We start from the raw sequence: 14,091 nt of genomic DNA on the forward strand, positions 1-14,091 counted from the left end.
CACTGACTTCAACTTTCTTCTGTATGGCTCAATGGCACCTGGGCAAAAGGCATTTGATTCTAGTGTCCAGAAAAGGGCAGAACAGTGTGCAAAGGCGAGGACAGGGAAGGTCTGTGTCCTGCCCAGAGATCTTAACACCTCATTTACATATTAATAAAATGTGGGTTTCTCTGCTATATGTCATTGGATTACAGATATTATTATGAAGGTATCAGTTTATTCAACTTTCTGTGACCTACATGACCACATAGACGGGTTGGGAGGATTGAGTCTACCATTCAGATTCCCTTTAAATAGGCAAAACTTTGGCGATTATTACCGTAAATGCTTGGTTAAGTAAGTGATCCGTTTTCCACATTTGAGGAGAGCTTGAGGGGTCAGTGCACATTTTATCTGGTGTATCTCGGACGACTTAGATGAGTTGCATAACCTTGTCGTTACAGGTGGTTTATCGGGGACTGGTCTGAGTGCAGTAAGACCTGTGATGGGGGAATGCGCACACGGACGGTACTGTGCATTCGCAGGATCGGACCGTCAGAAGAAGAGACTCTAGATGACATCAGCTGCTTAACTCATCGGCCCATCGAAAAGGAAGCTTGTAATAATCAGTCTTGTCCTCCTCAATGGGTTGCTTTGGACTGGTCAGAAGTAAGATTGCCATTCTATAATATTGTAAATCTTGTATGGTTTACTGTATATAATTAATTGGATTGTGATCAATTTTTTATTCTCATTTTATGAGACTAGTAGATGCAAAACCAACACATGTTTTATAGATATTACTTTAAAGGGAGCCTGTCCACACAAAATAACTGTTCAAACCAAGCTCTTGCATTCGATGCACCCTTGACGTGGCTAAACAGTCCAATACTCCTTCCCACCTGCTTGATTTTCATATATATTCACTCTACTATTTGTTGATTGAGTGCTTTGGTTGTACAGGAGTGAGAGAAGACCAGAGACAGATGGAAAGCAAGTATGTTGGGGGAATGTACACTGTGCCAAGGTACTCTGCCAAGGGTACATTATTATTATTATTATTATTATTATTATTATTATTATGCATTTATATAGCGCCATTTATTCCATGGCGCGTTACATGTGAAAAGGGGAAATATAGACAAGCATAATAAACGTGTAAGACAAGGGACACACAAGTACATAAGCAGAGGGGACCCTGCCCGTGAGGGCTCAGTCTACAGGGATGGGAGAGGGTAGAGCAGGTCGTGCGGTGGTTCAGTAGACCGAGGATCATTGTAGGCTGTAGACTTGTCGGAACAGGTGGGTCTTCAGGTTCTTCTTGAAAGGTTTCCGTTGATTGTGAGAGTCTGATGTGTTGCGGCAGAGAGTTCCAGAGTATGGGGGAAGCACGGGAAAAGTCTTGTATGCGGTTGTGGGAAGAAGAGATGAGGGGGGAGTAGAGAAGGAGATCTTGAGATGATCGAAGGTTGCGTGTGGGTAGGTACCTAGAGACCATGTCACAGATGTATGGAGGGGACAGGTTGCGGATGGCTTTGTATGTCATGGTTAGGGTTTTGAATTGGAGCCTCTGGGCAGTAGGAAGCCAGTGAAGGGCCTGGCATAGGGGGGAGGCAGGGGAATAGCGGGGAGACAGGTGGATTAGTCAGGCAGCAGAGAGTAGGATGGACTGGAGCGGAGCCAGAGTGCTAGAGGGGAGGCCAGAGAGTAGGAGGTTGCAGTAGTCGAGGCGGGAGATAAGAGCATGCACTAGTGTTTTTGTGGTTTCGTGGTTGAGGAATGAGTTTGAGGCGGCAGGAGGAGGCGAGGGCTTGGATATGTGGTTTGAAAGAGAGCACAGAGTCGAGGATCACCCCAAGGCACCGAGCATGCGGGACTGGGGAAAGAAAGCAGCCATTGACATTGATGGATAGGTCTGGTGGAGGGGTAGAGTGAGTTGGGGGAAAGATGATGAATTCTGTTTTGTCCATGTTCAGTTTGAGAAAGCGAGCAGAGTAGAAGGCTGAGATAGCAGACAGACATTGTGGGATTTCAGTCAGTAAGGAGGCGAGGTTGGGTCCAGATAGGTAGATCTGCATGTCATCGGCATAGAGGTGATACTGCAAACCGTAGGATTCTATGAGCTGTCCCAAGCCAAAGGTGTAGATGGAGAATAGTAGGGGTCCTCGGACAGAGCCATGAGGAACACCAACAGACGGGGCGAGGTGAAGAGGTGGTGTGTGAGAGGGAGACACTAATGTTCGGTCTCTTAGGTATGATGAGATCCAGGATGGGGCCAAGTCTGTGATGCCAAGAGATGAGTCTGTAGCAGGAGGGAATGGTCTGCGGTGTCGAAGGCAGAGGACAGGTCCAGGAGAAGGAGGACATAGTAGTGTCGCTTGCTCTTGGCGGTTAGTAAGTCGTTAGTGACTTTAGTTAGGGCAGTTTCAGTTGAGTGATGCGGTCGGAAGCCAGATTGAGAACCTGTGCTTGGTTTGAACAGTACTTTTGTTTTGGCAGACACCCTTTAATCCCTTCACGATATATGACATACAGTAACGTCATATGTTGTGTCCATGCAGTTCAAGCCTGCATCTTTCCCGACAGATGATGACTGATTTAATCTGTTTAATCTAATTTGATCAAATTCTGACAGCGGCATTTAGCACACGCCAGCAGGAGGGCATGTCATTCCACACGCCCATGACATAATCGTGTGGCACCGATGGGTTGCCATTACAGCCGGAGGACTGCTGAAGTCATCCATGCTTGTCATGATTATTCTCCTGTGAAAGCCAGTCCGGGGCTGGTGTTCAGAGGAGATTGTAATTTTCACTATACGTAACAGTGCTGATGCACTTCTATGTATTGCACAAGAAATCAGATGGCCTCAGGTTCAAGTCCCCTAAGGGGACTAGCAAATACGGTAAAAAAGTTTTTAAAAATATGAAAAGAAATTTTGAAAAAAACCCACAAAAGTTCAAATCATGCCCTTTTGCTGCAACATTGCAATAAGAGGTGATCAAAACATCCTATCTACCCCAAAATGGTATCAATAAAAGTATACACTCAGGGACAAAAAATAAGCCCTCACATATTTATGACAATTAGTAGCGTTACGGGTCTCAGAAAATGGAGACACAAGCAAAATTAGTTTTATTGTTTATAATTTTTTGTAGCACTTTAAAAAAATAAATAATAATAATGATGACCTGGAGAATCAAATTGCCAGGTCAGTTGTATCGTATAATGAGCATGGTAAATTCTCCACTACAAAGAACTGGAGAGAAAAATGAAGGATTGAGGGGGTTAAGGTATTTTTTTCATAGAGAAATCTCAGTTTTTTGGCTCTAAATTTTTGGATCTAAATTGCACAGTTTCCTCTTTATGACTAAAAGCCGTGTAATACCCCAAGACACCTTAGGTAAACTCTAAAATGTGCTTACTTCACTTATATGCATTCCTAAAACCAACCTCCGAAGGCGCCTTAGGCTAGCAAAGTCTAGTGAGACAATTGAAACAAGTCACCATCCGTCTTTTCACATCCTAACCAATACTTTTACATTTTTTTTTTTTTATCCTGAAGGCGAATGTTAAAGCCGGGAATACAAATTTCATAGCTTTTCTTAAGTTTTTAGACATAAAATATATATATATATATATATATATATATATACAGTGCCTACAAGTAGTATTCAACCACCTGCAGATTTAGCAGGTTTACACATTCGGAATTAACTTGGCATTGTGACATTTGGACTGTAGATCAGCCTGGAAGTGTGAAATGCACTGCAGCATAAAAGAATGTTATTTCTTTGTTTAATTTTTTTTTAAATTGTGAAAAGTTTATTCAGAGGGTCATTTATTATTCAACCCCTCAAACAACCAGAATTCTGTTTGGTTCCCCTAAAGTATTAAGAAGTATTTCAGGCACAAAGAACAATGAACTTCACATGTTTGGATTAATTATCTCTTTTTCCAGCCTTTTCTGACTATTTAAGACCCTCCCCAAACTTGTGAACAGCACTCATACATGATCAACATGGGAAAGACAAAGGAGCATTCCAAGGCCATCAGAGACAAGATCGTGGAGGGTCACAAGGCTGGCAAGGGGTACAAAACCCTTTCCAAGGAGTTGGGCCTACCTGTCTCCACTGTTGGGAGCATCATCCGGAAGTGGAAGGCTTATGGAACTACTGTTAGCCTTCCACGGCCTGGACAGCCTTTGGTGCCAACCACACACGTGACGTTTGGAGACTGGATGGCACTGCATACGACCCCAAGAATACCATCCCTACAGTCAAGCATGGTGGTGGCAGCATCATGCTGTGGGGCTGTTTCTCAGCCAAGGGGCCTGGCCATCTGGTCCGCATCCATGGGAAGATGGATAGCACGGCCTACCTGGAGATTTTGGCCAAGAACCTCCGCTCCTCCATCAAGGATCTTAAGATGGGTCGTCATTTCATCTTCCAACAAGACAACGACCCAAAGCACACAGCCAACAAAACCAAGGCCTGGTTCAAGAGGCAAAAAATCAAGGTGTTGGAGTGGCCTAGTCAGTCTCCTGACCTTAACCCAATTGAAAACTTGTGGAAGGAGCTCAAGATTAAAGTCCACATGAGACACCCAAAGAACCTAGATAACTTGGAGAAGATCTGCATGGAGGAGTGGGCCAAGATAACTCCAGAGACCTGTGCCGGCCTGATCAGGTCTTATAGAAGACGATTATTAGCTGTAATTGCAAACAAGGGTTATTCCACAAAATATTAAACCTAGGGGTTGAATAATAATTGACCCACACTTGTATGTTTAAAATTTATTAAAATTTAACTGAGCAACATAACTTTTTGGTTTGTAAGATTTATGCATCCGTTAATAAATCCTGCTCTTGTGTGAAGTTTGAAGGCTCTAACTTATTTGCATCTTATCAAACCTGCTAAATCTGCAGGGGGTTGAATACTACTTGTAGGCACTGTGTGTATATATATATATATATATATATATATATATATATATATATATATATATATATATATATATGATGTCAGAACGATGGGCTCATTTTCAAAGAGATGAGTAAAGACTGACAATGTCATTTCTAAATAATAATAAAAAAAAATACTATTTCTATGGTTTTGATATTAGTAATAGAATTTATTACTTTGTCCGCTTCCAGTAATAAATCCAGAAACCTGACAATCCTATGCCAATAGGTTTATCGCATACAGTAAATTAAAGCTCAGTCAGTTGTAACCGCTTACAAGTCCATTCACTCAATTTTTTTTTCCAGCAGAGATGTACCATAATTATTGAACAAGACTATAAACTATATAGGATACGGTTAAAATCCCCAGTTTAATGCTGGCATGGCCTGCAGATCCTCAGTCTGGGGTATTTTTGGGGTTGACGAGAACAGTAGGAGAGAGTGAGCAGCGTTTCTTAGAAGCCACGACGGGTTTCTAGTTCTTAGAAAACAAAGATTGCTCTTAATGTAACTGCTTGACAGTGGTGTACAGCAAAGATAGCTCTGGATTTTGCTGAAACTCGTGACTTTGAGAAGGAACAGATCGGAGTTGTTCTTTTCGGCATGCACACGCTGTCACTTCATAATAGTAATTCATTAGACTACAATAAGCGCATTTTGTGCTCACATAAAAGAACTTACACACATTTTCTTTTCTCCTGGGTTACCAAAACACTAAAGACTGATTGATCTGTAAAAGAATAAGAATTTAAATAAAACATTGTTATCTCAAAAATGTGGTAAGTGGGTGCCACATGAAAGCAGTTTTGAAAATGCCAGCATATTGGCACAGTGCAGTAAAAACATCCATGCATACCAGAACTGGGGGGATCACGTTTGCTTTTCAGCGCTAGATAAATATATAAGGTTTTTTTTTTTTTTTCTGTCTGGAACATTTGTACACCAGGGACAGAGAGCCATGGTGGGTTTCTAAAAGGGAGCTTGGCGATTAAGACGTCTTATTTAAAGGAACTCTAAACCGAAAAGAATCATTAAGTGAAGCAAGAAAATATAGTTCCCTCCTAATATCCTAGACTCTGATTCATCAAGATCGAGGAGTTTCTCACCGGCCTTGATGAGGGGGCATGGAGTAGCCAGACGCTACCGGTTAATTAAGAGGCCCATACGGCTAAATGAATTGGGGTCGTCTGACAAGGGGCATGCGCCTCATTTCTGAATGTTACTCCACTCCTTGCCTGGATTCACTGTAGATTTCTGGTCTAAATAATTAGAGGAGCTGTGTTGTCACACCCTTGTCCCCGCCCCGAGAAAACAGTGTGAAAACGCCAAGATTTGCCAAATTGTTGCGCAAACATTTTCTCCAGAATTCTTACTCAATTGATTTGATGAATCGGGGCCTTTAGTCTGCAGCATTTTCTTTATTTAACCTGTAAGTCAGTTTTGTAAAAATCCTACAAAGACAACAAGGGTTAATAGTCTTCTGATCAGTTCCATCTTTGGCTGGTGGTGTGCCAATTTGCCAACAAGAAGCTCTTGGAGCCAAGTGGGCAGGACCTTTTAGCCTACTTCATGGAGGCTTTTGCTGTCGCCAGCCAAAGTTCACACTGGGCTTTTTTGCTTTTTTTTTCTTTTTCTGCAGCAAAACCCGAGTGCTTGGCAGGAAAGAAGCTGCAGCAAAAAACGTAGGTTTTGCTGCGTTTTTTTGGTGATTTTTTTTACATTCAAATCAATGGGTGAAAAACGCTGAGAAACGGTGAAAGAAGTGACATGCTCTATGATCCAAAAACCAAGCAAAACACAAATTACTTATGACAAAAAAACAATCTGTGAGCATGAGATTTCTGAAATCCCATAGACATAGCTGCTACTGTCAAATGCAGATGAAAATTGGCATAAAAAAAGGCCCAGTGTGAACCTAGCCATAGACGGGGGGGAAAAAGGAAGATGCTAAAAATGTTGTGCCTAATGATAAATGGCAGAAAAAAAAATTAACACATCAGTTTTAATGTAATTTAATGAATTACAAATTAGGGAGGAAAAGGCAAAAATAAAAACATGTGGAGATGATGAAAACCTGAGATCTCAGAGAAGGCTCCATTCACACATCCGTTTTTCTCATCCTTGCGCTGTTCGCTTTTCAAAAGGACCGTACGCTGCCGTGTATAGTTTATAGAACTACGGTATTTGCACATCCATTATCACATGGATCTGTGTATCCGTTCCATCAAACTCAGAGCTTGTCCCATTCTCATCCATAGTCTGTCGTTCAAGTCTATGAAGATCAGTCGAAAATATAAGACCTCCGTTTTACCCCAGTATTAACTGATCCATTCTAAACTGTAAATGGGAAGAAAAAAATTCAGACAGTTTATGTTCAGTTTTTAAAACACAGAAAAAAAAATGGAGGCAAAATTGAAGACACGTGGGAGAAAATAGGTCCGTTTTTGATAGACTGGGTTCAAATTGTGGATAGGAGTCTATATGAAAAATTGCATGAGGGCACTGGTTCAGCGCGCTATACACAGATCGCTCATTGAGCAGATATCCGCTAGTCTGAATGAGCTCATAAAAACGAAAAGCTGGTGTGTAAATGTGGCCCAAATGTGACCTCCCTGCTGGAGCCTGCACCTATGAAGCATAAGATGTAACGCTCAGTGACTGTAGTAGGCAGAGCACATCTCACTTTCACTATGAATCAAACCATCGTTTTCAGCAGGACACATTTCTGCGCATGCGCAGCAGCTCCTGACCCCAGCCAGATGTCCTATCCTGGCAGCTTCTGTTACCGCACTTGTGTTTTTTAAAATTTTTTTGCTATCACAAAAAAGAAGCTGATGGGGCTGAGCTATATGGCAGCATTGGGAGTGTGCATATTCCAGTCAGCGGAGCAACAATGCGGCTGGCCTGAGCTGTCAGTTCTGAAGGAAGATCTGTCTACAGTTATTGAATTCCCGTGTCATCCAAAAGAAATCCCATGCAATGACCTTCAGAAGGCTAAGCTTCCCTTAAATTGAATCTATCAGCGGATTTATAAATATGTAATCTGAGAGCAGCATGATTTAGAGGCAGAGACCCTAATTACAGCAATGTCACTTACTGGTTTGAGTTTTGCTGTTTCAATACAATCAGTGTTTTAGCAACAGGAGATTATCATTAAAGGACCAACTGCCTTGTAGATCAGCCCTGCCCCCACCACTGATTGGCTGCTTTCTATCACTATACATAGAAATCTACCAATCAGTGGTGTGGCTGGGGTTATACACAGCTCAGCTTTCCAAGCTCTGCTAGATCTGCAGCAGGAAAAACTGTGACTCTTTTGTAACCAACCACTGCAACATTACACTAAGTGATACATCGATGGAATCAGGGTCTCTGTCCCTACTGCATGCTGCTGACAGATTCTCTATCAAAATCTTGCTGACAGATTCTTTAAGGACATGGTTCTTAAAGAAGTGAAAGTTTTTTTTTGTTTGTTTTTTTTTAAGATGTTCAGTGAAATTTAACAATTGCACTTGTCTTTGCATTAATCTGTTGTGATAACTGCAGCGTCGGCTCCCATCTGGGCTAAGCACAAGATATCGTCGCACTTAGTGCAGTAAAGAAAACAGAGTCCCATCATTCCATGTCTTCCGTTACTGGTCATGTAATCTTCCTTGTAAAACTCATCACAGCTTTTAATTTTAACAAGCATCAAACGCCGTGATCCATTTTCTAGCAATGACTAATCTGACTGGCTGGCATATGTTATTTAACGGTGAGATCACAAGACAAGTTCAAGAAGGTAGCGTCAGGTCAAGGGTTCAACAAGGCCTTTTATGTTCCAAGCACATGGAGACCCATCATTTTTGGGATTTCTTACATGATTGACTCCTAAATGTTTATTAAGTAGAGTTAGAATGTGTAACGTTGCTCTAGCGTTGGGGTGAGATTGACCTTGGAACGTCTGATATCCTTGGCAGCAGCGTGCTAGGGGAGTAATTTGAGATTTCGATGTACAAGACGGCTTCAATGGGATTTTGAATATCTCAAACAGATGGTATGAGTGATCTATCCGGAACGGTTACAAGCAAAAGCTTTACTTCTAAATAGTAAAAAAACAAAATGCTTTGATGACCGGGGGGCACCGTCAGATGTTGTGCAAGTTCTAGAGAACGTTGACCGAAATCTATGAAGATGACTGTGATGTATGATTTACCCAACACGTCTGCGATATCTTTAAGAAAATTTCCACCTAAAATATTCCCAAGAAATAAATCAATAGCTTGTCCGATTCGTCAGGATTTTGCTGCGAGGTTTTTTAGTTCTAGTATTTGTAACTTGGCCTAACACAGTGTTTGTATTTTTCTTGCGTTTGGAGGTGGTCTACAGAATAGGTGCACTAAGCATTCATCTTGGGGTACATCGTGCATGTGAGGTCTTTTTCAGGTGGGCAAACATGATGAGATTTTCAAACGCAAGCTCTTACATCTTCTGTAGTGGGGTTTTTTTCTAGTTGTCTCCCGAGAACTTTTACGACATTTTTGGCCCTGGGGGCACTTTTTTTGTAGCATTTTCCTAGCGTGTTTGGAACGTCGTCTTTTTTTTTTTTTTTTTTTTTCTTTTTACTGGCATTTTATGGATGATTTTATTTTGAACTCCATTCAACAAAGCAGGAACAGCTTTTGGTTTTTGAAGCAAAAAACGCAGACAAAATGCTCAAAATGACGCCCAGACATATTTTGAGCAATTCCATTGACTTGTATTGTAAAGTATAGAGCGTCTTCAGAGCGGAAGGTGCCTGAAGAATAGTCAACTCGCCTTTTTAACCAAATGGCGTCTTTGGAAACTTAAATCTGTTAAAAGACACACAAAGACAGCAAGTCATTTTTACTTTGAAATATGTTAATTCTTTTGAGCATTTAGCTAGCGCTTTTTCTGGTGGCTTTTCGGTGGTGACCTGCCTGAAAAAACTATCATATTGGCCAGACCCACCATCAAAGAGCAGGATTCTGGTTTTCTGAAATAGAAATATTGTTTTCTTATTGAGTGTTTTTTTTTTTTTTTTCTTCTGGAGGAGAGCTTATTTGCAAATTCCGTTTTCCCATGGAGCATTGTCACCATCTAGACCTCTTACAGGCAGTCGGCACAGAGCGCCTGTTCAAGCCAAGTACAGACACTCGGTACACCCTTGGTGTAGCCAAACATTTCTATACACCTTCTCACCTACTTATTTTCCCCTTTTCTCCTTTTCTTAAATGACAGTTTTGGTATTCTAGAGTCAGAGAAGGGCAGAGATGTAGGGGAAAAAAGTAGGTGGGGAGCTGCAATGAACTGTTTGGCAATGCCAAGTGTGCACCGAGTGCCTGTGCGTGGATTGGAGCACTGCCAGGAAGTGTCCATGCAACAGCTGCATCTCTTTTTAAGGGGTGTCCAGGCATTGGGTTGAAGTCTGCAGTCACTCTACGTGACCGCAGACTTGTGAATCTTCACCAACACTGCGCGCTGCCAAGATTCTCTGATGCCGGGAGCGGGCAGTCATGTGACTACAAGTATGCCATTTGGATTTTTCCGGCCACATTCCAACTTGACGTGTCCATCTCCACTCAGTTCACTTGTATTGAGTGAGGTTTGTGGCTGCATGTATGCAAATTCCATAACTGAGGTCATGCGTCCATAGCTTCCGGGACCTGAGATTCCTGAAAACGCACAGTGCGCAAGTCTGCAGAGATAGTTACTGCAGACTTGAACCCCAAGCCTGGACAACCGCTTTAAAGGCAGCTCATACTTTCTAAAAGAAGAAGACGGTAAAAAAACAGAACAGATATATCCAGTTGAGTGAAATTGCGTTAAAATGTGATGTCTGATGTAAGGGAGCCTGAACATAGGGAGTATGCAGCTACAGGTCTTTAGAAACGCGTCCTAGATCTAAGGACAAGTATGTAAGAACAATCCATCATTGATGGAGCTCATAATTAACCAGTAAAAAATTGATAGGACAAGACCAGCACTCCTCTAGTATTATCACATCCCGCTGCCAATATACAAGCATATATACATGCGCCATACGTCAGCTCACTATAGGTAATGAACACATGAAATCCATTATTATTCTAAATGTGTAGTTAGAAAAAAAATCGCAAAGCATTGTATTAGCATTTTTTGATAAATAAGTGTATATGCCATCCCTCAGGTGACCTCATTGATCGGACCCTTATCATAAAAACCTCAATAAACTAGGGAAGAGGAAAGATCCATCTTTAGGTTCTGCAGTAAATGTGACTTTGTTTTTAATGACATTATTTAATTCAGATTTTTTTTTTTCTTAAGTGTACACCCAAATGCGGACCTGGATTTAAGCATCGAATCGTTCAGTGTAAAAGCAGTGACCTTTCCAAAACCTTCCCATCCACAAGCTGCAGTGAAGAGAACAAACCCCCAGTCCGGATACGCTGCAGTTTAGGCCGGTGTCCTCCACCTCGATGGGTTACAGGCGAATGGGGGCAGGTAAGTAACCTGTAATCTGTATAGGCTTTGCAAATAGTTCATAGCTAGTTTGGATGTGCAATATATATAGACATACACAGATCACCACATATTTTGATAAAAGTTGCCTTAAAGGGGTTTTCTGGTCTGAGGCTACAAGTCTGCAGTCACTCTGTCATTGCAGACTTGTGAATCTTCACATCGCGCACACTGTGCACTGCGAGGATTCTCCTGTGCTGGCGTCGAGAGCTTCTGGTTCCCGGCCACAAGTATGTCATTTTCTTACATGCGGTCATGTGCCGATTAGACGTGTGTGGCCTTGCTCAATGCAAGTGTATTGAGCAAGGCTGGGCACATCTAGTCGGAATGTGGCTAAAAGTATGCAGCTCACATTCACATAACCGCCCACTCTCCGCGTCAAGACCAGAGAATCCTGACAGTGCACTGTGCGCAATGTGAGGAGTCACAAGTCTGTAGTCACACAGAGTGATAGCAAACTTGTAGCTTAAGGCCAGAAATCCCCTTTAATTGTTGTAAGGACACATTTTTAGTAATTATTAACTCCATTTATGGTACATTTTGGGTTAACGCAATAAAAAAGCTAAAGGTTCCCATATTCGTGACACTGGGAACACTCAAAATGTTCATAGAGACCTAGGGTTGAATTCCTATTTCTCATGAAACGGTTCATTCGATGGCAGCTGGCGATGTCTTGGACTTCAGGGTAAGTTGCGTAAAGTGTATATAATGACTTGTCGCCTTCTTTTTCTGTGTTCTTCAGTGTTCTGCACATTGTGGTCTGGGCCAGCAGATGAGAACGGTGCAGTGTCTTTCATATACGGGACAAGCGTCAAATGATTGTCCAGAAAGTGTTCGCCCCCCGTCAATGCAGCAGTGTGAAAGCAAATGTGACAGCAGCCCGATTTCTAACACAGAGGGTGAGTACGTGCCGCTTCTTGTCTATGGTGCCTGGCTCGCCGTGCTCAGAGCACATGAAGCAAAGCATTGTAGTGACCGCTTCTTCCAGAGAAGGGGCTGTAAGCGAGGCAAGTCAAATTCTTCATAAAGCAGATGCGAGACAACGAAAAACACGCACATTACTGGTTTTCATTTCCTTCAACATGGTGAGTCAAGAGGGACCTGGAGTAGACTAAACTATTTCATGGCTGCAGTAATTCTTTATAAAATACTTCAAATATTACTGCAGCCACAAGCAGCAGATTTATGAGAACAATGGACGATGCACGGAGGGTAAGAGCGGATACCACGCAACTCAAAAAGCCTTACCTTCACATTGTTACATTGCAACTGTGACTCCTAGTTCTGAGGTTATATACTGTCTGGCCATCTGCTTCTTATATAACATCATAGTACCTCAGGGAATGTCGGTAAAGGATATTGACACCTGTAGGTGCAAAAATCTTTTTTTTTTTGTCTGATATGTTTGTGTTTTGGGTTACAAATAATTTTTGCAATTTGTTTTCATTAAAAACTAGATGAGGCCCAATGCGAGGGCGGTAATGTCATGATGGGGGCAGGTTTTGCAGCGTTGAGAATCTCTCCCCCCATGTGCTCACCCACCTATCCACTCTCTTTCCCCATGTGCTGACTTCTCCCATCTGTGCTCTCTTCTTTGACCTCTCTATCCCATGTGCTATGGTATCTTTGTGCAGACAGATAGCGGCGGTCACATTAAAACTGCGCATGCGCTCCTCCTGTACAAAGATGGCGGCAGTCAGTGAATCGTTTGGCTGAACCCGGCGGCGGTGTGTTAGCCACTGTGTTCCACTGGTGGTACCACACAAGAGGCTGCGTACGACGTATACAGTGTGTGAGGTGCGTACGGTGTATACAGTGTATGGCGTATACAGTGTGTATGTGTGGTGCGTATACAGTGTGTGTGTGGTGCGTATGGCGTATACAGTGTGTGTGGTGCGTATGGCGTATACAGTGTGTGTGTGGTGCGACGGTGTTCCGCTGGTGGTACCGCGCAAGAGTCTGATACCACCAGCAGTTTCCATATTGAGACACCCATCACTTGGGTGCCCCAATATGGCAGTCCATGAACTTCTGCCGCTTTGAATTCTGGGATCCGGACACAGCTGGACAGAACAGGATGTGAAGACATTACAAGGTAAGTAGATATAAGATGTGGTACCATTTGGCTTTTAAGGCTTTGTTTCCCTGGCTGCAGAATGAGTTAAGTGAAAATCCATCAGTGAGCCTGTTCTGACTGTGAGTCTATAACTCTTTTACCTATCCTTCTTTTACTAAGCTCCTCTCAGCTGATTTATTACCACAAACCAAATTAAAGGAGAGCTGAATTTGTATGTAATCAGATATCAACTTAGAGAGGATCTGTAAAAAAAAAAAAAAAAAAAACTCATAAAAGCATTGCAAACTCTCCTCAGACCAAGCTCACTGATAGAATCTCAGTTAATTTATTCTGTAACCAGAAATAGTATATAGAAGGTAAATGGTGCAAATTTTTTAATGAAACTCAATTGCAAATAATGTTTTACATAGAAAATACATATAATTAAGTTAAAATAAATGCCCCCGAAGGTGTCCATGTCCTTTAAAAATAAATTGTTTAAGGCTAGTTTCACATTTGCGTTTAAGGCAGCAGCAGCGGCCGTGCCCCGTCCCCTGCCGTGCCTCCGCCAGTAGCTCCGCCTACGGGCGCA

General features: G+C 42.2%; 1 protein-coding gene across 7 annotated transcripts in view; it reads left to right on the forward strand.

The window, feature by feature from the left end:
* The window catches only part of ADAMTS6 (ADAM metallopeptidase with thrombospondin type 1 motif 6), a 405,198-nt gene that overhangs the window by 372,731 nt on the left and 18,376 nt on the right, over positions 1 to 14,091 (forward strand). For all 7 annotated transcript variants that reach the window (XM_073584243.1, XM_073584241.1, XM_073584240.1 and 4 more), the window contains 3 exons: positions 444 to 648; positions 11,249 to 11,425; positions 12,186 to 12,342. In XM_073584243.1, the coding sequence (XP_073440344.1) occupies positions 444 to 648; positions 11,249 to 11,425; positions 12,186 to 12,342 (539 nt within the window). The remainder of the gene's footprint in view (positions 1 to 443; positions 649 to 11,248; positions 11,426 to 12,185; positions 12,343 to 14,091) is intronic.

The sequence above is a fragment of the Dendrobates tinctorius genome, unplaced genomic scaffold (genome assembly GCF_039654945.1).
Source record: "Dendrobates tinctorius isolate UK_male_01 unplaced genomic scaffold, ASM3965494v1 ptg000083l, whole genome shotgun sequence".
Lineage (NCBI taxonomy): Eukaryota > Metazoa > Chordata > Amphibia > Anura > Dendrobatidae > Dendrobates > Dendrobates tinctorius.